The following is a 26,672-nucleotide window of genomic DNA, read 5'->3' as shown; positions in this document are numbered from 1 at the left end:
CCTGAGTTTAAGAGCTGAAACATGTTGGACAAACACGTTTAATACTGATAGGAGACACAAAACATTCAGAGAGTTCAGAAAGAAAAACAAGTTACAGGAGATTAAAAGTTATTTTACAATATATGAACTGGGAAACACAATGTTATTATTTACTGATTGTGTTTTACACTCACAAGAAACGTGTAGTTTAGTAAAAGGTTTTATCCAACTAACTCTAAACGGATCAGATCCACATTAAATATAATAAACTTACTCGGTTAGTTTTTCTTCTTCATCAGCGTCATCACTGACCTTGTGTCCAGGTCTCTGCACAGCTTTGCTGCTGATCTCTACAGGCCTGAATTAACAGATCGACAAATTATTTCTGCTATGCTATTTCTGCTATGCGCTTCCAGTAACAGAGGGTTGAGGAATCAAATCAAAGTTTGTTGGCAGCTTTCACGACTGACATCTTTCAGCTCCACCGCTTCCGCTCCCTTTGCTTTGCTCCTCCTACTGCAACTCATTCCTCAGAGTCTAACGGAGCAGGAAGGGAAACTCCCTGATTCAGGACGAGTCCGGCTTTATGCCCTGCAACAGGGAGACAGTAATGAATGTAATGAATGTAATGAATGTCCGGCATTAGGAGGAGGAGTTCTTAAAGTGAGTAGAAGTTTGATCCCTCGACCGCCTCTAAAAAGCATAACTGAAATTATTTGTCAGTCTGTTAGTTTAGATCTAAACTGTAGCTTTAGAGATCAGTAGCAACGTTATGCAGAGACCTGGACACAAAAGTTGACAAAGGAACAAAATATGGAGGCTGATAAAGAAGAAAACTAACAGAGTGAGTTTATTATATGTGGATCTGTTTGTCTATAATTTAGAGTTAGTTGGATAAAACCTTTTAGTTAAATACACGTTTCTTGTGAATAAATGTTAAACACGACAGTTAAGTCCTGAAACCATGTTTTCCAGTTCATATATCTGTAATAATAACTTTTAATCTTCTGTAACTTGTTATTATTTCTTGCAGCTGAAAGTTTAGTGTCTCTGGTTTGACACTTTTGTCCAACATGTCTCAGGTTTCAAACTCAGACAGGATGTGTCTCCATCCTGTTCTCCACACCACGACATGTGGAAAATGTTCAGCAGGGAAAACTGCAGCCTGGAGAGGATTGTCTAAAAACCTCTCTCACATTTCGATGCGTTTCACAAGGATGAAGGAGTGAACTGATGCTGGATTCAGAGCAGACTCAGTTCACTCCTTCACACAGGATTCACCAGAGACAATCCTAGATACAAACATCTTACCTGAAGAGAAGAACTGGACCGTTGCTCAGTGGGTCAAAGTCCTGTTTTCAGATGAAAGTAAAGTTTGTATTTCATTCAGAAATGAAGGTTCCAGAGTTTGGAGGAAGAATGAAGAGAACCAGAAACCAAGTTGATTAAAGTCCAAAGTGAAACTGACTGGATAGAAATTAAAAGTCTTTTCAGAAACCTGATATCTCTGTTTAGGATATTTATGTTTTTATTGGTCTTATGCAGTTTTCTAATTGTCTGTAAATAATAATCATCAAAATTAGAAGAAGGCTCAGAGAATATAATCTAAATATTTTATTTAGATATAAACAATCTAAATAAAATATTTCATAATAAAAGTTTCAGAAGGAGCAGAGAATAAAAACATGTTCTGTTGTCTGACGGCTGAATAGTTTTATTACCACAAGGTGGCAGTATTGATCTGTTTCTAAATAAAGTTAATTCTGTAGCAGGAATCCAGATGTTCCTTGTATTGTTAGTGATGATGTTCCTGATGTTCTGCTGCCTCTCCTCCTCTTCCTCTCTCAGGATGAAGATGATCTCCAGGATCCTGCTGCTCCTCATCCTCAGCTCATGTCTCTGTGGTCAGTCTCCATCTTGTCTTTGTGACAGAAAGCTCTCTAGATGGAGCTGAAAGACTCCCATGTTCCAGTTCTCAGTGTGTCTGCTCCTCTCTTTCCCTCTCTGTCTCCTCAGCAGCAACATTTGTAGTGAATGTGACACAGAGCAGCTATCAGGCAGAGGAGAACCACAACATCACTCTGGAGTGGACCTTCACCACCAAGACTCAGGGATCCTCCAGGGAACTGTTCATCATCTGTGATTTTAGATCATCAGTAAAGTCAGGGGTAATATATCTTCATCATGATGGTGATGAGTTTCCAGAGTCTCAGCATGAACAGTTTTCAGGACGAGTCCAGATTGACAAAGACGTCCTCAGAGAAGGACGAATCAGACTCCATGTGTCCAGACTGAGGACTGAAGACTCTGGTCTGTATTGGTGTGACGTGAAAACTGAAGATGGATTCAGCAATGCAGAATGTCGACTCAACGTTACTGGTGAGAAGAAATCATCAGAATATTAATAAACATTTTTACAAACTTTGATAAATTCTGATTCTTGTGTTGATGAACCAACATCTTCATCTTCTACATGAATCCTCCTGGATCTCAGTTTTCATCAAATATTAATAAATATTTCTGATTTCTCTCCCAGCAGCTGCTGATCAGATCCAAACTCAGAGACCAACTTTGACTCCAGAACCAGAACAAAGATGGAACATCTTCATCATCATCCTCTTCATCACTGTGGGACTGACAGCAGCAGCTCTGATGTTTCTTCTTTCTTATTTTTTAGTGAAATGTTTTCAACCAGCAGATGTTTATTTTAGTAATGATAAAGAGACAAGAGAGACTTCAGTCACTTCATTGTTAGAAACACTTGGATCAGAATGAGAGGAATGTAGATTTGTAGCATCAACACAACAAACTCATTTATTTGGTCGATTATTTTCAGCAGCTGAAAGATTTTAAAACTGAAACTCGACATAAATGAGCCTCAATAAAGATAATTTAATCTAAGATTGTTGTTTATTTTTTAAGTTCAGTGTTTCAGGTTTGATCTGATTTTCTTCCTTCTGTTCATGAACCAGCAGCATAGTGATGTTCTGGTTCTGACCAGTCCAGTTGCAGCTGGTTCTGACCCGCTGGCTGCTGGAAACAAACGTTCTGGACTCAAGCAGAACCCGGAACCAGAACCTGGAACCAGAACCCTGATCTGAGCTGCTTTAAGCTGCAGCAGCTGATGAACCAGTGAAGCTCTGGATCTGCTCCACTGGTTCTGGTTCTGATGGTTCTGCTGGAAATCAATCCAGATTTCTTCCCTCATGTTGTCAGAACCTGATTCACTGCAGAAGCTTTTAACCTCCAACATGAGCTGCAGCTGTTTGGACCTCAGCAGAAACAATCCAGCTGCTGGATCTGACCTCAGACCAGTTCTACCATCAAGGGTTATACTGGAGCGCCACCTGGTGGTGGAGTTAGGAACTGTGAGCGTATAGAGCTGAAGGTCTGAGTGATGGACTGACTGGATCAGTTCAGTTTGATTTGTTCTGTTTTCATGTTTTTACCATCAGAACCTTTTCAATTCTTTATTAAAGTTTTGTAGAAGAGGTTTTGGTTGTGTATGGAGTTTCCTTTGCACCCTGAATGCAACATAGGTGTGCCGCTCTGCAGCCTCCCTCGGTGTGTTAGTAAAACTGAATGTTTGATGCTGTGATGCTCTCAGTTATGTTTCTGTTAAACTGTATTTTGCTGACTTATTAGGAGTTTATCTCATTCCGTCTAAATGAAGCTGTGCATTAGTGGCGATCGATTAGAATAAAGATTTTATTACCGACTCGTTTTTAGCAGAGACATCTGTTATTGTGTTGCTGCTTCTATGCTCCTAATAGACGACAAGCTTTGTTGTAAAGCTACATGCTGTAATATCTAACGTTAAGTTTTAATAACCAGTCTCAGGTTACATGCCAACTGTATATTATTTTACTGCAGCTTCACTTTCTTTGCAGCTTTGTTTCTGTTTATGGTGTAACTTGGGCTTTAATTATTTTTGTTTTATTATGTCTGCAGAAATCATACACATTCTGGTGTAACAGAGCTTAAAATATACTTTATTAAATATTATTTCCAATTCATGTTAAATTGAGTATTTGTGAATTTTATCTCATTGAGCTGTTTTTATTTTCGGTTTTATTAATTTTACAGCACAGCTTGTTTAAACACTCCTTTTATTAACTTGTTTAGGACCAGAACGCTGGGAGAAAGGTGGACAGAGCTGGATTAATGTTTTAATCTCTTCTGCAGAAAAATAAATGCTCCAAACCATTTGAGCGATCTCACTGGATTATATATACCATCACATCTTCACAACACTGACAAATGTCTCAACTTTCAATAGAAAGAGAAACTTTATTTTTGGACTCTGCCTGCTTTTGTTCTGTCGTCTGAATTTTCTAAGTGTCTGATCCGACACTACAGCGATTGCTGCCATCACCAATATTAGTCTTAATTACAATGAGCCAGTTTGTTTTATTGACATGTTGATCATATTACAACAAAAACAAAAAGTAAACCCCACGTTACTTTAGTTTACATCAAATCAACTTATTTATAGAAGATGATGAAGAGGAGCTGCAGCTCAAAAACCAGCAGAAATGATCATCTTAATATCTGGAGATCGATCAGCTGATCAACGATTTTACTGGGAAATGTTGCGGCTTCATAAAGTTTCTGTTAATAAACATGTTCAAATGATTAATTCTGCTTTTTGTTTCTTTTCAATATAAACATTAACATACAAACTGACATAACAAGTCAGCCTTGATTATTATCAGCCCATATCATGACATCACCACCTGTTTCAAGAATTAAACTGTGGAAATTTAATTATTTCTATAATTTTCTAATAAATGAAAACAAAATCTGAGCAAATACCTCAGTAAATATTTACTTCTTAATCTTCTAACCTTTTTTCAAATCTGATATCAGAAACTAAAATATTTTCCTCTGAGATTTATGTAGAACTTTAACTTTAAAACAACACAAGTTCACACAGACAGATGTTTGCAATCAGTTTATTGATTTACAGACATTAAAGTTACAGAAAAACATGAAGGAAATCTTTTCAATTTGGGAAAGTTTCTTTGAACTTGTCATATAGATCAAATGTGGTTTGTGTGTTTAAAAAAATATGGATATAATGATGACTTTGGAAACGTCCTTTTTTTACCCTGAAAGTTTTCTTCTAGTATATAAACTGGAACATGAGAGAAATTTACAGAAAGACAATAAAGTTTAAATAAAGTTCAATAAAGTTTAATGAGAGAATCTGGAGAATTAAAGTCATTGGATTGAACCACTAACCATTCATTTTTATGAAGCCAGATAACTTATCTCAGTTTCTTCAGTTGCCTTAATGTCCTTGGCCATAGTAGCTTATCTCAGCTTATAAGTTGCAACTTATCTCTGTTCCTGAGTTCTCAGGAATGCAACTTATCTATAACTTATGCAAAGTACACAAACTTGTAGGGACTTGTAGTTAAGTCCCCACAGTTCTGACATCCAGGTTCCTCCTTTTTGCCGTAGCATTTGTGTTGTATCTCGTCAATCTCAAGTTGTGATAGCAGTTGCCGTTTGCGGATGTTGGAACACTGAGCTACTAGTTGTTTAGCGCTTAGTGTTGACTGGGGATGTCAAAGTAACCATTCCTTCACCAGTCTTTGCATGTAACCTCTCTGATTAGAGTTACTTGAGTAGTAGCATTTTGTCATCAAGGTGCTCTGGTTCCCCAACACCTGATGCAGACCTTGTTTGACGTCTGAGCCGCATGTTATGCATCTTAGGATTTGAACCCCGCCTTCTCGGGTGATATACTGATGCCTTATCTATTGAGCTATCCAGTCAGCTATATATATATATAACATATACATTTATAACTTTTCTACAAACAATGACCCGAAACACACTGATTATGAGATCTATGATGAAAAAGCAAAAACACACAGGTCAAAATTACAAGACTGTTTAAATATATTTGTGAAATAATAAATTAGAGCTTTAATTTACCATTTCCATAAAAAATTATAAATGGCTTGTACATGTATGGCTCTTTATCAAGACCAGTTGACTCTAAAGTGCTTCACACTGCATTCAGTCACTCATCCATTCACACATTCACACATTCACACACTGATGGTGACAAATACTGGATAATAGCCACAGCTGCCCTGGAGCAATTTGGCAGAGGCAAGGCTACTATGGACCGGAGCCACTGGCAGGTGAAGCGTCTTGTCCAAGGACATTAAGAAAGAGGCAGATTGAAGCAGCAACATGTTAATTTCAGGACAAACTCCTACCACTGTTGTCACCATTGGTCCCTCCAAAACAATATTTTAAACACATGAAGTGAAACAGAATAAATTAATCTGAGTAACAGAATAACAGATCATTGTTTCTGGTTGTTGTCCAGAAATCATTTGAAATGATTTAAAACATGAATCTGAAGCAAATCAATAAACGGATCAAAGTCATAATTATTACAATCTAATAAGTCAAACAGAACAAGTTCAAACAAATCTGTTCTTTGTCAAAAAGTTTGGTTTCTTTTCTCCTTTTCTTCCTAAACGAAATAATCAATATTATAATTAGAGCCATTAGAGCTGCTGTCAGTCCCAGACTGATGAAGATGAAGATGATCCTTCCTCGTCTCTCTGGTTCTGGAGTCAAAGTTGGTCTCTGAGTTTGGATCTGATCAGCAGCTGCTGAGAGAGAAATCAGAAATATTTATTAATATTTGATGAAAACTGAGATCCAGGAGGATTCATGTAGAAGATGAAGATGTTGGTTCATCAACACAGATCTTAAGAATTTAACAATTAGAGAAAAAATATATTTATCAGATTTTTTCTTCTGACCAGTAACGTTGAGTCGACATCTTCCAGAGTTGAATCCATCTTCAGTTTTCACGTCACACAGATACAGACCAGAGTCTTCAGTCCTCAGTCTGGACACATGGAGTCTGATTCGTCCTTCTCTGAGGACGTCTTTGTCACACTGGACTCGTCCTGAAAACTGTTCATCCTGAGACTTTGAAATCTCAACACCTTCATGGACCTGATAGAGAACTAAAACTCCATGATCAGTGTTTGCTTCACAGTAGATGAACAGATCCCTCCAGGTTCCCTGAGTCTTGGTGGGGAAGGTCCACTCCAGAGTGATGCTGTGGTTCTCCTCTGCCTGATAGCTGCTCTGTGTCACATTCACTACAAATGTTGCTGCTGAGGAGACAGAGAGGGAAAGAGAGGAGCAGACACACTGAGAACTGGAACATGGGAGTCTTTCAGCTCCATCTAGAGAGCTTTCTGTCACAAAGACAAGATGGAGACTGACCACAGAGACATGAGCTGAGGATGAGGAGCAGCAGGATCCTGGAGATCATCTTCATCCTGAGAGAGGAAGAGGAGGAGAGGCAGCAGGACATCAGGAACATCATCAAGTCCAAGAGTCCAGCTGTTCCTTAAAATAACTGGACTTCTCGTTAGGAAAAGAAAAACAATGTTGTAAAAGGAGTGAAATTATTCTGTTATAATTCCTGAGGAGAAAACACCAGAGAGTGAAATCTGGGAATAGTTTGTTGAGTTTTTTCTAAGTTTTTCACATATTTTTCACACTTTTCAAATAAAATGTGACAATAATGTTTATTTTTGAAAACAACATTGCAAACAAACCACAAAGAAAATAAAGCTGAAGCTGTGAAGAGAATCATTCCTCTATAAGGAAATCTGCTGTGCTGCATTTGTGTTTGTGTGATTCTCAGCAAATATCCAGTTGATCGAAACACAAAGAGACAAAAAGATTTAATCCTAAAGACTAATCTCTAGGATTAAATTTAATATGAATCGTTTTACTAAACTAAACTAATGAGACATCTTCATCCTGAGAGAGGAAGAGGAGAGGAGGCAGCAGAACATCAGGAACAACTAAAATATCTGGTCTTTACTCAGACACTTTTTTTTCTGTACTTAGTTTTTATTCGTTTTTCTGCACTACTGAAAATCTATACTTTTATTTTACAACATATTAACTGTAAACATTATGATGCTGACCTGATCGGCTGTGAATGCACCGCCTGCACTGAGGTCCGCTGCTTTTTTTTTCTTTCGAAAAATTTTTATTGTTACTGTAAACATTAAAAAAATTACATTATTGCAGTTATACAGAAATTTTTCAGGAACTTACAAAATCATCAGTTCAGACTAAAAGAAGCTAAGAACAAGAATATAAAATACAAAATCTCTGTGGGTTAAAAGTTGAGCAGGACCGGGGTGACTCCTTCCAAAGTCCGGGGCCGTCCCGTCCTTCCAGACAGCACTTGGTGCTCAGAGGGGAAACCTGCCCTGAAGCTCCTTCCCTCCTGCCTCACCCGGAGAGCCAGGCCGCCGCTGCTTGGACCTCTGCTCGTGGAGCGCCGGCTCCTTCGTCCACGGAGGCCTGCGCCTCCGTGGACGAAGGCCTGCGCCTACTAATAAACAGAACATAGAACATCTATGTCACAGAATGCCATCATTTGCGTTCTGTGCAGACTAGAGAATGCAAATGATTGCTTTCTGTGTAAAGATTGCCTATTGGATGGCATTCTGTGTAGTAAACGCCTATTGGTTCGTGAGCCAATAGGAGATCATTACACAGAATGCCCAGACAAAGGTGTACAGGACCAGTAGATAAAGTCTCCGCCTGTCAGTTCAGTTCATTACTTCGGCCAGCCGACTGGTCGTGTGAGCGGAGCAGCAGCGGACCTCAGTGCAGGCGGTGCATTCACAGCCGATCAGGTCAGCATCATAATGTTTACAGTTAATATGTTGTAAAATAAAAGTATAGATCTTCAGCAGTGCAGAAAAACTAATAGAAACTAAGTACAGAAAAAAAAAAACGTGTCTGAGGAAAGACCAGATATTTTAGTTGTTCCTGATGTTCTGCTGCCTCCTCTCCTCTTCCTCTCTCAGGATGAAGATGTCTCATTAGTTTAGTTTAGTAAAACGATTCATATTAAATTTAATCCTAGAGATTAGTCTTTAGGATTAAATCTTTTTGTCTCTTTGTGTTTCGATCAACTGGATATTTGCTGAGAATCACACAAACACAAATGCAGCACAGCAGATTTCCTTATAGAGGAATGATTCTCTTCACAGCTTCAGCTTTATTTTCTTTGTGGTTCGTTTGCAATGTTGTTATTTAAAATACATTTTATTGTCACATTTTATTTGAAAAGTGTGAAAAATATGTGAAAAACTTAGAAAAAACTCAACAAACTATTCCCAGATTTCACTCTCTGGTGTTTTCTCCTCATGAATTATAACAGAATAATTTCACTCCTTTTACAACATTGTTTTTCTTTTCCTAACCAGGAGTCCAGTTATTTTAAGGAACAACTGGACTCTTGGACTTGATGATGTTCCTGATGTCCTGCTGCCTCTCCTCCTCTTCCTCTCTCAGGATGAAGATGATCTCCAGGATCCTGCTGCTCCTCATCCTCAGCTCATGTCTCTGTGGTCAGTCTCCATCTTGTCTTTGTGACAGAAAGCTCTCTAGATGGAGCTGAAAGACTCCCATGTTCCAGTTCTCAGTGTGTCTGCTCCTCTCTTTCCCTCTCTGTCTCCTCAGCAGCAACATTTGTAGTGAATGTGACACAGAGCAGCTATCAGGCAGAGGAGAACCACAGCATCACTCTGGAGTGGACCTTCCCCACCAAGACTCACACATCAACCGACACCTTCTTCATAATCTGCAAACTGACCTCTGATCATGGAGTCTTTGTCCTTTATCGGGTCCATGAAGGTGTTGAGTTTCCAGAATCTCAGGATGATCAGTTTTCAGGACGAGTCCAGATTGAGAAAGACGTCCTCAGAGAAGGACGAATCAGACTCCATGTGTCCAGACTGAGGACTGAAGACTCTGGTCTGTATCTGTGTGGAGTGAAAACTGAAGATGGATCCGATGATGCAGAATGTCGACTCAACGGTGAGTTATTTGGTCAGAGTTTTTTTTTTTACTTTTAACTTTTTAGGTCTTTGTTGAGTATAAATAGAAACTGTTTATTAGTGAAATGCTTTAGCCTCTCTTTATTAAAACTTATGTTTGATCACATCTCTAAGCACTAGAGGTCAGTAAGTTGACCTCACCATAGAGTGGTGATTCTAGATCAAATTCACCTGGGAAGTCAGCTGATCTAATAGATGAAAACTGTGATTCTATCACAATACTGCTGAAGACAAAAGTGCAACATCTTAATTTTATTTAATTATTAAAGTGAAACTGTGAAGGTAAAAAATATTTAGTATCTCTTCAATACTTGGGCCAGTTCCAGGTCTATAGGGACACGGGCCCCTTTAGATTCATCCCTGAGTTCGGCCATGTAAAGGACTGGACTGATGGAAGAATACATTTCCACAGGCTGATGAAAGTAAAGGGTTAAGTGGATTTTCTGCTGAGAGCAAAACATGCAGCACTTCTATGTGCATCTTTAAGCAAATAAAACTCTCAGCCAAACAACCAGCCAGAGTCAGGAGAAGGCTCTTAGTGCTGACAATCACCATCTTGTACGTGCTGCTCACACCTTTTCCCTGCTCTTGGCTACAGCTCCTCCTCCACAGTGAAGCGCTGTGAGTGCATATATTTTAGAAATGTAAATGAAGGACGACTACCACAGCTTCTCAGGGCCATGATCTCCACGGTCCGAGTCTCCTGACTCTCACAGGGTTTGGTACTCGCAGCAACGGTACATTTTAGTTTATGGGGCTTTATGCATCTGAACTTTTTGTGCGACGCACTTTTCTAAATTTTTATGTTTTAGTGTGAAAACTGTGCACTCCTTTAAACATGAGACCCCAGATCTGTTGTTCCAGTCCAGGTCAGAGTCCAGTGTCTCTCCTTGGTCTCTGCTGCTGCTGTGGAAGTGGACCGCTTCACTTTGACCTCTGACCTTTCTGCTCTGTTTTCTCTGTCCTGCAGTTCATAAAAACATCTCAGCTGTTCCTGGACAGAGCGTCTCTCTGCCATGCCGACTCCCCAACAACAAACCTGTTGTGTTTGTGAAGTGGACCCGACCGGACCTGGAACCAGAAGATGTCCTCCTGTTCAGAGATGAGCAGCCTGACCCAGAGAACCAGCATCCATCTTTTAGGAACCGGGTGGAGCTGCAGGACAGACGGATGAAGGACGGAGACGTGTCTTTGCTTCTGAGCAACGTGACGACCAGCGACTCGGGAAAATACGAGTGTCGAGTTTTCCAGAGAGAAGCAACTGGCAGGAAGAGACGCACTTTGACCTCTGACCCCATCGGGATCGTCTTCCTGGTTGTAGCGCCTCCTCCAGGCGAGTTTTCATGGTTTCTATATTCCAGTGAAAGAAGGAAGCTGCATAAAGTGTTTTAATGTTCAGATCAGTGAATCTTCTTAAAGGTGAAAATGTCTTTAGAGTCTCTGTGGGGGCTGTGGCTAATCTAAGGGGGAATATCCCTTTAAGGCCAGATGTGGTTCTGGTTCTGCAGTGAACCTGTCAGACCAGATGTTTGTTTTCTAAAGCTGCTGCAGAAAGCAGCTGGTCTGAGAGCAGCAGATGAAGAGAAATGGATTCTGACCTTCAGCTCTGATTCTGTTTTACAGAAAACGACGAGGGAAGAAAAGAAGATGGAAGCAGAAACAAACATGTTGGACTGATTATTGTAGCCGTTCTGATCGCTGCACTGATTATTGGTTTGATTATTCATCGTCTTTATGTTATTAAAACAAAAGAAGAGGAAACAGAAGATGAACAGATCACTGAACTCAGTGAGGGTTAAGGACGGTTCTAGTTCAGATCCCCAACCTTGATCCTCAGAGCTCAACATCCTCCATGACTTGAATGTGACTTTGCTCTAACAACTTGATTGCAATGATTGCATCAGCTCCTCTGCAGGCCATCAGGTTCTGCTGAGGAGTTTTAATCATTGAATCATTTATGTGGCTACAGGGAAAGTCCTAAAGCCTGCAGGACTTTGGGCTCTGAGGACCAGGGTTGGGATCACTGCTCCAGTTGACCCAAGATTGGTTTCTTCAGCTGTTACAGTCGATATCTTGATGCAGTGAAAGTGAAATTTTGTATTTTGAACAAATCAATTTAAAGAAGCAGGAACACATTTATTAAACATGTATGCACAAAAAAACAGTTTTGCAGCTTAAGAATAAATAATTTTATCTCCTGACTTTGTTCAAAAAGGAGTGAGAAGAAATTTAAACTGTTATTATTCTTCAATATATTTATATATTTACATATATATATAAACCATATTATTTTAGTTTCTTTATTTCCTCCATAACTATTTAAAAATAGTTAAATCTTCATATAACTTTGATTATATTGTCATATAAATATATTTATGCTTGTATATTGTTTCCTTTCTTTAGCCTTGATGTTTCACAAAGTCACTTCACATGTTAATGTTCACATGCATTTCAATGTTATTCTTATTTTTGTTCATATCTGCATTGTGCCCTCCTTCTCTTTCTGCTAATTATTATTGAATATTTTTGCATAGTAATTATGTGTGAATGTTATCTTTTGGGTTTATTTTCAATGGGAATTTAATGTACATGATTTTGTATAAAGTGTGTTTTTAATCTTACTGTATTAAATATCCTTATTGTTTTTTTCTAAAGTGTGATTATCAACTACAGAGAATTTTTATATCTTTTATTCCCAGATCTATACAAAGTCGAATAGTTAAAGTAAAGACATTGATGAATATAGAATATGCAGGAATTTCAGATCTAAAATATAAACTTATTCTTCCAAGAACTGCAGTAAATATGATCAGATTTAATCTGATTAAATGAGATTCAGAGAAATTTTATTTCATTCACTCTTTTATGTTTATTTTTAGTTATGAGTTTTACATTAAATTGTAAATTTTTCCTTCCAAACAGTATAAACTTTGTTTTATTCAGGTATATTTACAAATTATTTCTGTTAAAACTCAGGTCTAGTTTGTGTCTTCAGTCCTAATTGGATTGTTGAATTACTGATCACAAAAACATTTAAACTTCAATCATTTAATTTTTGTATGTTGATATTTTGTTGCTGAGCTAATAAAATATTCAACTTTTCTTGTTTCTTTGTTTTCAGTGTTTTTCAAACTTTTCTCAGTTAAATTTTTATCTTTATAGTTAAATAAATAAACAGGAAGTAGAAACAGAGAATCTGATGAAAGATGTTCAATTAATGCATCAAAATAAATTAAATCAACAAATGTTACTAAATTATTTCATGTTGTTTCCTGATTCTGTTTCATGTAAACTGAAGTGAAGATCACAGAGTGAAGCATCAGGATGAAGCTGCTGATCAACTGATCAGATCAATATTTAATAATCGCGTCTTAAAGCTGTTAGAAATAAACACATTTCATTAAAGAAACATTTCTAAATCTGTGTTTTCACATCAGAAGTGAATAAAGACAGAAAGGAGGAGAAATACTAACTTTCACTGCTGAGCAGCTTTTAGTCAGAGCTTAGAGCGCCACCATGTGGACAAAACCACACATTGCAGCTGATCTCTGCTGAGGTAACATTTTACTTCCTGGTTGGATCTTTATAGGTTTGACTGATTTTGGTGAATATTATTATTCTGCATCCTCGTCTTCTCAACTTTATTGATTTATTTCGTGTAAACAGATTTACTTACAATAAGATGAAACAAGCAGCAGGAAAATAATCATTTTAACCAACTTGTTAAACCAACTATTGGTTTAACCAACTGACTGAAGCAGCTTGAAGTGAAGAAACACAATGTCTGGTTCATCTGTGGACATTTTGTAGAAAAAGTGCATTAATGAGTGAATGTTTAAGGTGATCAGGCTGATCAGATGGCAGATATTATGGCTGCATGAATAATTAGTATTTATATGAACTTGCTGGTCCCTAGTGGGGTTTTGAGGGCTGCTGCTGCCTGTCTCCACTAGGTGTCACCCTAGACAGGATATAATGAAATAATGGATATAATGATGACTTTGGAAACGTCCTTTTTTTACCCTGAAAGTTTTCTTCTAGTATATGAACTGAAACATGAGAGAAATTTACGGAAAGAGAAAATGTTTCATTCAATATGAGAGCAAAGCTGCTGGTTTGATGCTCAGACTGTCTCTCACATCAGTGATCAATAAAGTTTAATGAGAGAATCTGGAGAATTAAAGTCATTGGATTGAACCACTAACACAGATTATATAGAATAATGAAACCATTCAGGTCAAAATTGGATCCTAATGAATATTTGTTTGTTTTAAGAGCCAGAAATGATAATTTGTTTGTTTTTGTTCATTTTTATGAAGCCAGTTGTGTATCAAGCCAGCAGGTCGTCATCATGTTGAAAACTCAGTTTAAAGATTTAAAGATGAGATTCTTTGATTTAGAAACATTCATCGTCTCAAGTTAATTCAGCATTTTTATCTGTTCTGCTGCTTTGAACTGAAACTGAACATCATGGCAGCTGAGTCGTCGTTTCAGTGACTTGAAACAACATCATCAATAATTATTGTCTCAATATTACAGATAATAACATGCAAAGAAACGGTAACATCTGCAGTTCTGTCTTTATGAACAACTCATCTCCAAAAATATTTTCATGTTCATCAGATTTTCCTCATTCATGGTGAGACAAAGTCAAACAGCTCATCAGTGGTTTCTCTCTTGTTACAGAAGGAAATCATTCTTTAATTCAGTCTCTCTTCAGACTAAACAGTTTGACTTTAGTAGAAGCATTTTGTTCTGCAGGTGTTTGTTTAGAAACTTCTTGTTACCTTGAGTTACTCAGCTTACAGGAAATCAAACTACCTGTGAAGAATATAATGGTAACAGCTCAGCTCTGTTCTGGTTGACCATGTCAGTCCGTGTCAAACTCTTTTCTGTTTTCAGAAAACAGGGCAGCTCTGTGATGAAGGACAAATCCTCTAACAGAGGCAGAAAAAATGTTTCTTTCTGTTTTATCACAAACATTCTGACAGAATGTTTGTTTCTGACTTCAGGTCCAGGTTATGCATAACAGGAGGATGTTTACAGCAGCTTTATTTTATCTTTACAATATCATAAGAATCTACAGAACTGTGAAATGTGCAAAGACCTGATGCTGCAGTGACTGGTTAAAAATCACAGAATAAAAAATCAGCAGCAGATCTGTAATTTGAATGCAGTTTAGAATTAGAGAAAATTCTGAATGTCATAAAAGAAAAGAAAAGAGGATGTAATAAACCTCTACAGTATTTCTGCAGACTGATGTAAAACCAAGACAAAAGCACCGCAGCACATATTCAGTCATATTATTCTCATAGGTTATAATCCACATCTTATTTATGATTGTTTTGTCATGAGGAGGTTAGTAACTAAAGGTCATTACAAGGTCAGAGTTTTGCATCCATCATATAGTAACGTGTTTCCATTACACACAGGCTGATCTCCTCCATGTCACGATGCATTGATGCAGTAATTTATACTAGAGCTACATGTTTAAAACAAACATCAAGTGTTAAAAAATGTTAATTTTATGTTTTAACAATTTTTAGTTGAAAGGTTCAAGTCTTTGTTTAATTTAACTTGAGCAGAAAAACCAGTTTGTAACCTGAAAGTTAAACCTTCATGTTGCTAAAATAAACACCTCCTTCCTGTTTCCAGTCATGAGTGAATCTGATGAAACAATGTTTGTGTTCAGATTAGAGCAAAAACATTGCAGATAATAACTTCATCTACTGGACTTTCCTCACTCACAACGAAGCCTCAGTCACTGTCTGATCGTCTCTCCTGCTGAAAATATTAATAATCACAGTGAGGAGAATCGGCTCAATACTCCACTACAAAGTAAGTATCTGAAACTAATATATCAGTTTTACAGTCTGTGTCTTTATATTTTTAATTTTAAATTGTCATACACTCTTATTGTTTACAAGCAGTGACTGATTCAATATCACTTTATTTTTTACTTTAAAATAGATTTAAAGTTAATAAAGTTGCTGCTATTTCTGTTTAGTAGAAAACAAACCTGGTTATTTTCAGATGCTTCTTTTTATATTTTTATGAATTGAATTTTTAACAAACAAGATTGTTTGACACAAATACTGAAAGAAGTTTCTACATCTAAACAGAAATTACTTCTGTATGTTTTAAAAAGAAAATTAGGATGGAAATGTGTAAATAAAAGCTGAGCTTACAAAGAATATAAGCTTTTAGTTTTCTTTAAGCGCTCTATGAAAATATTCTTTGTTTACACAGGCATTCAGTTTTTTAAGTTTAATGTCTCTGAGAGAAGATCATTTTTATGTTGACTGAAGCATTTTTAAAACAAAAGTTAAACTGAATCAGGTTTAAAGTTCAGAAATGTTCTGGTGTCATTTCAGGTCATTTCCTGAGAGAGATGAATCCAGAAAAAGAGCTGCAGTCAGTCACACATGTTCTTCTGCTTTGGTTCACGTTTTATCGAGCTCTTGGATCCTGGCTGACAAACAGAAATCAAAAGGTCTGACGGCTCCTGGAAAAACTGCAGGTGGGGAATTAAAAACATTTGACAACAACATTTCACTGTCATCTTCCAACTCAGAGTTCAACGTTTTTTATTCGAGTCACTATAAGAACAAATGTTCTGGGTTTGTTCCTGCTTTACTGAGCTGCTGAGAGAAACTTCTCTGGTTACAAAGTCGGCCTTCTATCACCTGAAGAACATTTCCAGGATTAAAGGACTAATGTCTCAGCCAGATCTAGAGAAACTCATTCATGCGTTCATCTTCAGTCGTATTGATTATTGCAACAGCGTCTTCACATGTCTGTCCAACAAATCAATCAAACAGCTGCAGCTGATCCAGAATGCTGCTGCTGGCGTTCTCACTAAAACCAGGAAGATAGAGCACATAACACCAGTTTTAAAGTCCCTCCACTGGCTCCCTGTAGCTCAAAGAATAGACTTTAAAATACTGTTGTTAGTTTATAAATCACTGAACGGTTTAGCACCACAATACATTAAAGATCTGCTGTTGTTGTATCAACCTTCCAGAACCTCTCAGGTCTTCCGGTTCTGGTTCTGCTCTGCATCAGAACCAAAACCAAACGAGGAGAAGCAGCTTTCAGCATCTATGCACCACGAATTTGGAACAAACTTCCAGAAAACTGTAAAACAGCTGAAACACTGACTTCTTTTAAATCTCAACTGAAAACCCACCTGTTTAGAGTTTTATTTGAAATGTAATCAATTATAAACTTATTGATGTAACTTGACTTAATGATTGATTCTATATTGCATTGTGATTCTGTGTTTGTTATGATGTAAAGCACTTTGAAATGTCTTGCTGCTGAAATGTGCTATACAAATAAAATTTGATTGATTGATTGATTGGTTTAAACATTAATTTTGTTTTGAAAACTGTTTCACTCCTTCAGCAAACAATCAGATCAACCACAGCAGCTTGTTAATCCCAGCAGGAGGCTGACTGACAAGGAGGAGGGTCTAGTCAAAGTACATAAATAACAATAGATCTACCAACAGCATAACCTTGAATCAAAACAAGAAACGACAGAAACAAGCTAACAGAAAGTCACTTTGCTGACTTTCTGTTGTTGCATCAACACTTATAATGAAAAGCAAAGACAAACCTTAGAGACATGATCAGTGTGAACTCTTGTGAACTGCAGATCTGGATCAGGAACACGGTTGGATTTTATGTTGTGATGGATTTTATTAGTAAGTTTATCATATTTGTTTCTAGTTTTTCTTTTTTGACTTTAATACTTTGTGTAATATGACAGAATATTAAAGTCATTGCAGGTTAAGGAACAAAAGCAACTGATTTACATCATAAAATTTTTATGTTTGTTTGTAGTAAATATGTGAAGTTAATCAAGATGTTTCTGAGTTTTATAGTAGCAATGTATTCCTCTATTTCTATATTTTTATTTTTATTGATCTATAATAGTACTCTGTGGTACTATGAACATGCAGTGGACAAAATAGTTTATTTACTATTTACTGTTATTGATAAAATCTCTTAAAGTCTGTAAAACTAGAAAGCAGAAAATTTGTTTTATTTTTCTGAGTCTCTAATTGAAGATCCTGAGATTTTTTTTTCTAAATGAAGTCAGACTGAGTTGTTATGAATCCAGTTGTTCCTTGTATTGTTAGTGATGATGTTCCTGATGTTCTGCTGCCTCTCCTCCTCTTCCTCTCTCAGGATGAAGATGATCTCCAGGATCCTGCTGCTCCTCATCCTCAGCTCATGTCTCTGTGGTCAGTCTCCATCTTGTCTTTGTGACAGAAAGCTCTCTAGATGGAGCTGAAAGACTCCCATGTTCCAGTTCTCAGTGTGTCTGCTCCTCTCTTTCCCTCTCTGTCTCCTCAGCAGCAACATTTGTAGTGAATGTGACACAGAGCAGCTATCAGGCAGAGGAGAACCACAGCATCACTCTGGAGTGGACCTTCACCTCCAAGACTCAGGGATCCTGGAGGGAACTGTTCATCTACTGCAGCTTGTTGGTTCCTCATAAAGAATTGATCTTCTATCACATACATGAAGGTGTTGAGATTTCAAAGTCTCAGGATGAACAGTTTTCAGGACGAGTCCAGAGTGACAAAGACGTCCTCAGAGAAGGACGAATCAGACTAAATGTGTCCAGACTGAGGACTGAAGACTCTGGTCTGTATCTGTGTGACGTGAAAACTGAAGATGGATTCAACTCTGGAAGATGTCGACTCAACGTTACTGGTGAGTTTAAGCTTCAAAAAAACTTTAAAGTTTTTCTGTTAATCAGCCAAGAATTTGTTGCTCTTGTGTCGTTTAGCTCAGAAGTATTTTCTCTTTTAATTTCTGTTAACATGTTTTTATGTTTATTGTGTTTTCACGGCATCTTGTCTGTCTGTTGGTTTCTCTAAAATTTAAAGCCAAAGTCAATATAAAGCAAACATCAGTTTCTCTGACCAAACGTCTCTAATGAGGCACAAATTCAGTTTTTATCTTTTGGTTCTTTCCAGCTTCTTCTGGAATTTTCCATCATCATAAAGAAGATTCAGCGTCAGACAGTCGAGGACGGGTCGGCCTTTATGTTTCACTGGGACTGACAGCAGCAGCAATCATAGTTTTACTGATCAAACATGGATCCAGAACTCTTTAGTGAATCGGCTGGTGATGAACTTTAATTCAGTTGTTTAACTCTGAAGCTTCAGGAAGCAGCTGATGGATCCTGAACTCATTTTGGATTCTACTTTGGTAAACAGGAGAGATCATGATCTCCAGTCCTGACAGCAAAACAATCCCACATCATTACTCCTCCACCACTGTGCTTTACAGCTGCTGTTGAACCTTTTCTGCTCATTTATTACTAAGTCTGTAAACATGTTGTTGTTGTTTAAAGCTAAAACTTCCCCACTGGTTTTATTTTTCCCTGTTGCTGAAGTTTTGTAGTTCACTTTGACATAACTTTAGAAATAATATTATATATGTATAAATGTTTCCAAGATAATTATTTCTAATTAAGTTAGAGTTAATAGTCAATGAAATGATGAACTTTAAACCTAAAGAATAAATTTGGGCTCAACTTTACAATAACAACATTTAATGAAGGAAAAAATTATTTTTATTCATTAATGTATTTAAAGATAATTAAAGTCTTGTTTCCAAATCTTTTTAAAAGATTCAAAGTCCTGTACTGTTATGTTTTAATGTTTTGATGCTCATTGTCATTATCATCTGCTCTTCCTACAATGTTTATTCATGAATATTTATGAATTTACTGTAACATTATTTGACTTCATGTGACGTTTTCCTGATAACTTTTCTAAACTAAACGAGGTGAGTCAGGAAGTTTCCCAGATGTTTGAATGTTTCTTCACGTTTCTGTACGATAATGTTCTTGTTAAATGATTGAATAAAGAAATGACCACAGAGAACCAGTCCTCCATCAGATCCAAGATGGCTTCCACTCTGCAAGGTGTCGACTCAGCATCTCTGGTAGGTTCAGTAAAATATTTGTCATTTTTAATCATTTATATTTAAAGTTTCTATTCCTGCAGCGTTTTGCTTTTTTCTGATGTAAAATCCTAAAGAAAATGATGAGGATCAATAGAGGATGACTTACAGCTCCAATGAGGGAAATATTTAGTATTTCCATAAATCCTGGTTCTGTTGCTGCTGACCCGTCCAGCTGCAGCTGGCAGTAATTTCAGTCTGCTTCTTCTTTAAAATGTCCAGAATCACAAAAACATTAGCAAATATCTCAGTGCATATTTACTCATTATTATTCAAACACTGTTTTTAGAAACTCAAATGTTTTCCAGGCTGTTTTTGCTCATCCTGATCTGGACTTTTAATTTCTCCTCTTCATGTTTTGGTTCTTAATGTTGGCAGAAACATGAGGATTAAAATCCCACCTGAATCATTTTCTCAGTCCAGCTGCTGTTCATGTTGCAGTTAAACAACAACATCAGTTCTTATGGTTCAAACTGCAGCAGGAATCATTTCACAGAAAATCCTGTCAATATTTTACCTTCGGCTGAAATCATCAGACGCTGAGTCGGCATCTTCCAGAGACGAAACCGTCTTCAGTCTGAACACATGGAGTCTGATTCATCCTCTGAGTGGGTTTAGATGATTGATTGATTGATTGATTGATTGATTGGTTTTGTTCTTTGAAGCCACAATGAAACAGAGAATTCAGATTTCACATTTTCAATCGTTTCAAGAGTTTTTTTTTTTCTATTTGCTTCGATTATTTGGAGACAATTTATTAGATTGTTGTAGTGGCGACTTTTCAGCACTAGAGGGAGAAGCAACGTTTAGTAAAAAGCTCAAATAGAGCTGATCTCAGTTCTGGAAACAAACATCTCAACAGTGAACAACCATCCTGACAGAAAGTCTGCATAAATATGGATTTATTAATAACATGAGAACATTATGAACAGACCAACTGGAGCAGATAAAAAACTTTATGCTCAGTAACAAAGAGCATCAATTAAACAGCTTTAAGACCAAACATCAGAACAGATCAATGAGTCCAGAAAACTTTGAATCAATATTTTACAGTATATTCTAGAATATTTTTATTTTTTCAGAGACACTGGAGGTTGAGTTTATTATCTATAAGCCATAATCAAAGTTACAAGAAAAAAAAAGTTTAGAATATGTGAGTCTATATAATATATGCTAGTTTTACTTTCTGAATTAAATGTTGAACTTTTTAACAAAATTATAACTTTTTGTGCTCTTGTTTATTTCTACAGTGGAATAAAAATAATATATAAACACAGTTGCTGATGAGAAAACCTTCATTTAATGTCTCAACATACATTCATCACCATTCAGTGAATTATTACTGTTTAAAATGAATTATTTCAGGAACTTGACCTTCCAGTTTATATTTAGTAAAACTGCTGGTGTGATTTGAGCTGTGGGCGGAGTCACGTGTTTAACTCCTCCCACGCCGCCGGAGGGAAGCTCCGCTTCCAATAACAGAGGGTTGAGGAATCAAACCAAAGTTTGTTGGCAGCTTTCACGACTGACATCATTCAGCTCCACCGCTTCCGCTCGCTTTGCTTTGCTTTGCTCCTCCTACTTTGCAACTTATTCCTCAGAGTCTAACGGAGCAAAAAGGGAAACTCCCTGATTCAGTCCGGCTAAAGTTTAGCTTTAGATCTAAACTGTAGCTTAAGAGATCAGCAGCAACGTTATGCAGAGACCTGGACACAAAAGTTGACAAAGGAACAAAATATGGAGGCTGATAAAGAAGAAAACTAACAGAGTAAGTTTATTATATGTGGATCTGTTTGTCTATAATTTAGAGTTAGTTGGATAAAACCTTTTAGTTAAATACACGTTTCTTGTGAATAAATGTAAAACACGACAGTTAAGTCCTGAAACCATGTTTTCCAGTTCATATATCTGTAATAATAACTTTTAATCTTCTGTAACTTGTTATTATTTCTTGCAGCTGAAAGTTTAGTGTCTCTGGTTTGACACTTTTGTCCAACATGTCTCAGGTTTCAAACTCAGACAGGATTTGTCTCCATCCTGTTCTCCACACCACGACATGTGGAAAATGTTCAGCAGGGAAAACTGCAGCCTGGAGAGGATTGTCTAAAAACCTCTCTCACATTTCGATGCGTTTCACAAGGATGAAGGAGTGAACTGATGCTGGATTCAGAGCAGACTCAGTTCACTCCTTCACACAGGATTCACCAGAGACAATCCTAGATACAAACATCTTACCTGAAGAGAAGAACTGGACCGTTGCTCAGTGGGTCAAAGTCCTGTTTTCAGATGAAAGTAAAGTTTGTATTTCATTCAGAAATGAAGGTTCCAGAGTTTGGAGGAAGAATGAAGAGAACCAGAAACCAAGTTGATTAAAGTCCAAAGTGAAACTGACTGGATAGAAATTAAAAGTCTTTTCAGAAACCTGATATCTCTGTTTAGGATATTTTTGTTTTTATTGGTTTTATACAGCTTTCTAATTGTCTGTAAATAATAATCATCAAAATTACAAGAAGGCTCAGAGAATATAATCTAAATATTTTATTTAGATATAAACAATCAAAATAAAATATTTCATAATAAAAGTTTCAGAAGGAGCAGAGAATAAAAACATGTTCTGTTGTCTGACGGCTGTATAGTTTTATTACCACAAGGTGGCAGTATTGATCTGTTTCTAAATAAAGTTAATTCTGCAACAGGAATCCAGATGTTCCTTGTATTGTTAGTGATGATGTTCCTGATGTTCTGCTGCCTCTCCTCCTCTTCCTCTCTCAGGATGAAGATGATCTCCAGGATCCTGCTGCTCCTCATCCTCAGCTCATGTCTCTGTGGTCAGTCTCCATCTTGTCTTTGTGACAGAAAGCTCTCTAGATGGAGCTGAAAGACTCCCATGTTCCAGTTCTCAGTGTGTCTGCTCCTCTCTTTCCCTCTCTGTCTCCTCAGCAGCAACATTTGTAGTGAATGTGACACAGAGCAGCTATCAGGCAGAGGAGAACCACAGCATCACTCTGGAGTGGACCTTCACCACCAAGACTCAGGGATCCTGGAGGGAACTGTTCATCATCTGCAGCTTGGTGGCTCCTCATAAAGAATCAGTTCTCTATCAGGTCCATAAAGGTGATGAGGTTCCAGATTCTCAGGATAAACAGTTTTCAGGACGAGTCCAAATTGACAAAGACGTCCTCAGAGAAGGACGAATCAGATTAAATGTGTCCAGACTGAGGACTGAAGACTCTGGTCTGTATCTGTGTGACGTGAAAACTGATTATGGATTCAACTCTGGAAGATGTCGACTCAGCGTTACTGGTGAGTTCATGTTGCAACATCTGAACTTTATAAAGTCTAAATGCTGAAAAAGTGAAATTGAACTGAAAAAACGCAGCAAAGTTTTTCTGATATAAAGAAATAAATATTTAAACTTTTATGTTTTTCTGTGAAATTATTTCTTCCTGTTTCTCTTGGTTTTTATTTATTTAGATTATTTTTTCCTCTGATTTACTTTGAGGAAACTCAGAATGAGGTAAAAGTCCTAACTGGTTTCATCCAGAGAGTCGGAGAAAAATGAAAAGTTTTCATGTTTCTTTGTGATCAGAACCGACCCGGTTTATAAAGGTTAAAACAGAACCAAATGTTTCTGTGTTGTTTATATGGTTTCATGTTTAATTGTTTCCCATTAAACTTTATTCTTCTAAAGGTTTCTGTAATATTCAAAACTCTCTTCTATCTTTCCAGCAGCTGCTGATGTTTCTCCAGTCCAGAGAACGACCTTGGATCCAGAACCAGAAGGTCGAGGAAGGATCGGCCTCCATGTTTCTCTGTTACTGACAGCAGCAGCAGCAGCAGCTCTGATGGTCAAACTTTTCCTGACTCTCCGTTCAAAGGGTTGATATGGATGATGATCCTGTGGGCAGGAAGGAGCTCCAGTAGCAGTCTGTGTTGGACTAAATATGAAGAAGCCTCTGACTGAAGACTGTTGCTGTTTGACCAACTCATGGCTGCATGACAAGCAAACAGGTCAAATATCAGACAGCAGGGAAAATAATTCACTGAAACACTGGATGACATCATCAGGCTCTGCTAATCCACCTCATCAGCTTTTGCTTCTCCTCTGTAGAGAGAGAGTATGTTGTAAAACAATACATTGTTGTCATGGTTACGTATCACTACAAGTGTCTGAAAGTAAAAAGTGTAAGAGCAAAAATCCTTCTAGTGGCAGAGCATCCAGAACCAGAGAGAAACCAGAACCAGAACCAATCAGAGCCGACGTAGCTGAGCTGCTCCAACATGGCGCCTCCATGTTTTCTCTGTTTATTGAGATCAAACTTCTGGACTTTGGTCTCATCGGTCCAGAGGATTTTGTTCCAGGAGTCGTTTGGTTCAGTTCTGATGACTTTGTCCAGTTCAGTCCAGATTAATGGACGTTTTTACACAAGTTTATAATTTAAGTAAAAACCAGCTGGTGAAACGTTTATAATAAATGTTATTTTTATAAACAACTGATTTTTATAAATGTTTTTATATGTAAAATATTTTAATTTAGTGACTGAATGAATCGTAGTAAAAAATGAACAGAGTCTTTCCATCTGTTGTTTTGAATCAACTTTAAAAAGTTTTGTTGAAGCAAATTTATTGAAGTCATTTTTCTCAGAGCTTTGATTCAGAAAGTATTAAAATTCAGTCATTTCAAATGAATCAACATGAATCTCAATGAAAAGCTGCCAGTGAGTCGTTTTCTCAGCTTTCAGCTCCAAAAGGTTCTGTGGATCAGAACCATCCAGTTATTAAAGCTGAACAGCTGAGAGGTTTTGTTACTGTGATCAGTTTATCTGCTTTGTTTTCTGTTTCTGCTGTTAAAATGTAAATAAATCAGTTTTATAGAAAGATGATGTCAGGACTCTAATTCCATGTTTAATAGAATAAATTTCATTATTTTATCATATTTATTTTATCTGCAGCGTCTCATTAAACCGTCAGATGATCAACATTTAGCTCCAGATCAACTGGTTCAGAGCAGCTGGTTAAACTGGAGCTTTGATCAGGAACCAGAACATCTGGACCCAGATGTTGTGAATAACAGAGTTTTAATCTATTAATAATAATAATAATAATAATAATAATAATAATAATAATAATAATAATCACCAAAATCAGTCAAATCTATAAAGATCCAACCAGGAGTAAAATGATGTTACCTCAGCAGAGATCAGCTGCAATGTGTGGTTTTGTCCACATGGTGGCGCTCTAAGCTCTGACTAAAAGCTGCTCAGCAGTGAAAGTTAGTATTTCTCCTCCTTTCTGTCTTTATTCAGTTCTGATGTGAAAACACAGATTTAGAAATGTTTCTTTAATGAAATGTGTTTATTTCTAACAGCTTTAAGACGTGATTATTAAATATTGATCTGATCAGTTGATCAGCAGCTTCATCCTGATGCTTCACTCTGTGATCTTCACTTCAGTTTACATGAAACAGAATCAGGAAACAACATGAAATAATTTAGTAACATTTGTTGATTTAATTTATTTTGATGCATTAATTGAACATCTTTCATCAGATTCTATGTTTCTACTTCCTGTTTATTTATTTAACTATAAAGATAAAAATTTAACTGAGAAAAGTTTGAAAAACACTGAAAACAAAGAAACAAGAAAAGTTGAATATTTTATTAGCTCAGCAACAAAATATCAACATACATAAATTAAATTATTGAAGTTTAAATGTTTTTGTGATCAGTAATTCAACAATCCAATTAGGACTGAAGACACAAACTAGACCTGAGTTTTAACAGAAATAATTTCTAAATATACCTGAATAAAACAAAGTTTATACTGTTTGGAAGGAATAATGTACAATTTAATGTAGAACTCATAATTAAAAATAAACATAAAAGAGTGAACGAAATAAAATTTCTCTGAATCTCATTTAATCAGATTAAATCTGATCATATTTACTGCAGTTCTTGGAAGAATAAGTTTATATTTTAGATCTGAAATTCCTGCATATTCTATATTCATCAATGTCTTTACTTTAACTATACTTTGCATAGATCTGGGAATAAAAGATATAAAAATTCTCTGCAGTTGATAATCACACTTTAGAAAAAAGCAATAAGGATATTTAATACAGTAAGATTAAAAACACACTTTATACAAAATCATGTATATTAAAATTTACATTGAATAATGTACACACATAATCTACAACACAAAAATATTCAAGAATAATTTGCAGAAAGAGAAGGAGGGCGTGATTTAAAGGTAAATATGAATAAAAATAAGAACATCATTGAAACACTTGTGAACATCAACATGTGAAGTGACTTTCTGAAACACAACGGCTAAAGAACGGAAACAATATACAAGCATAAATATATTTATATAACAGTATAATGAAAGTTATATAAATATATAACTAGTTTTAAATAGTTATTGAGGAAATAAATAAAATAAAATGGAATATATTATTCTTAGATCATATACACATGTTTTATGTTTGTGCATACATGTTTAATAAATGTGTTCCTGCTTCTTTAAATTGATTTGTTCAAAATTTCACTTTCACTGCATCAAGATATCGACTGTAACAGCTGAAGAAACCAATCTTGGGTCAACTGGAGCAGTGATCCCAACCCTGGTCCTCAGAGCCCAAAGTCCTGCAGGCTTTAGGACTTTCCCTGTAGCCACATAAATGATTCAATGATTAAAACTCCTCAGCAGAACCTGATGGCCTGCAGAGGAGCTGATGCAATCATTGCAATCAAGTTGTTAGAGCAAAGTCACATTCAAATCATGGAGG

At 36.7% G+C, this 26,672-nt stretch overlaps 5 protein-coding genes across 21 annotated transcripts in view; 4 read left to right on the top strand and 1 right to left on the bottom strand.

The window, feature by feature from the left end:
• Positions 1-26,672, top strand: part of LOC116733095 (oocyte zinc finger protein XlCOF6-like) — a 778,765-nt gene that overhangs the window by 463,203 nt on the left and 288,890 nt on the right. The gene's annotated exons all lie outside the window — the stretch shown is intronic.
• Positions 1-26,672, top strand: part of LOC116733104 (gastrula zinc finger protein XlCGF8.2DB-like) — a 570,370-nt gene that overhangs the window by 453,970 nt on the left and 89,728 nt on the right. The window lies entirely within an intron of this gene.
• LOC116733103 (immunoglobulin superfamily member 3-like) overlaps positions 1-26,672 on the bottom strand; it is a 919,724-nt gene that overhangs the window by 830,050 nt on the left and 63,002 nt on the right. Inside the window, exons 1-2 of one of the 6 annotated variants that reach the window (XM_032583814.1) lie at positions 7,249-7,547; positions 6,774-7,136 (exon numbers count right to left, since the gene is read on the bottom strand). The exons of 4 other annotated variants lie outside the window; for them this stretch is intronic. In XM_032583814.1, the coding sequence (XP_032439705.1) occupies positions 6,774-7,136; positions 7,249-7,351 (466 nt within the window). In that variant the 5' untranslated portion in view covers positions 7,352-7,547. Of the gene's footprint in view, positions 1-6,773; positions 7,137-7,248; positions 7,548-26,672 lie in introns of those variants that run through there. One more of the 6 variants, XM_032583815.1, reaches the window with a different exon arrangement.
• LOC116733140 (butyrophilin-like protein 8) lies at positions 1,639-24,763 on the top strand. Of its 12 annotated transcripts, none has more exons than XM_032583924.1 (5): positions 8,450-8,687; positions 9,264-9,407; positions 9,520-9,843; positions 18,584-18,622; positions 23,612-24,763. In XM_032583924.1, the coding sequence occupies exons 2-5, from the start codon at positions 9,305-9,307 to the stop codon at positions 23,764-23,766; spliced, it is 621 nt and encodes a 206-aa protein (XP_032439815.1). In that variant the 5' UTR covers positions 8,450-8,687; positions 9,264-9,304; the 3' UTR covers positions 23,767-24,763. The 12 variants fall into 12 exon arrangements, with proteins under 12 accessions (XP_032439812.1, XP_032439807.1, XP_032439806.1 ...); XM_032583925.1 differs by lacking the exon at positions 18,584-18,622 and adding an exon at positions 15,016-15,021 and having other exon boundaries at positions 9,520-9,876; XM_032583921.1 differs by lacking the exons at positions 8,450-8,687; positions 9,264-9,407; positions 9,520-9,843; positions 23,612-24,763 and adding exons at positions 1,639-1,883; positions 1,996-2,090; positions 18,889-19,497 and having other exon boundaries at positions 18,355-18,622.
• LOC116733144 (uncharacterized) overlaps positions 15,592-26,672 on the top strand; it is a 93,406-nt gene continuing 82,325 nt past the window's right edge. Inside the window, exons 1-2 of the mRNA XM_032583941.1 lie at positions 15,592-15,734; positions 16,271-16,416. The gene's annotated coding sequence lies outside the window, so the exon portion shown is untranslated. The remainder of the gene's footprint in view (positions 15,735-16,270; positions 16,417-26,672) is intronic.

Source organism: Xiphophorus hellerii, chromosome 14 (assembly GCF_003331165.1).
Source record: "Xiphophorus hellerii strain 12219 chromosome 14, Xiphophorus_hellerii-4.1, whole genome shotgun sequence".
Taxonomy (NCBI): domain Eukaryota; kingdom Metazoa; phylum Chordata; class Actinopteri; order Cyprinodontiformes; family Poeciliidae; genus Xiphophorus; species Xiphophorus hellerii.
The sequence above is the reverse complement of the archived record's forward strand: the minus strand, read 5'-3'. Positions and strand labels throughout refer to the sequence as shown.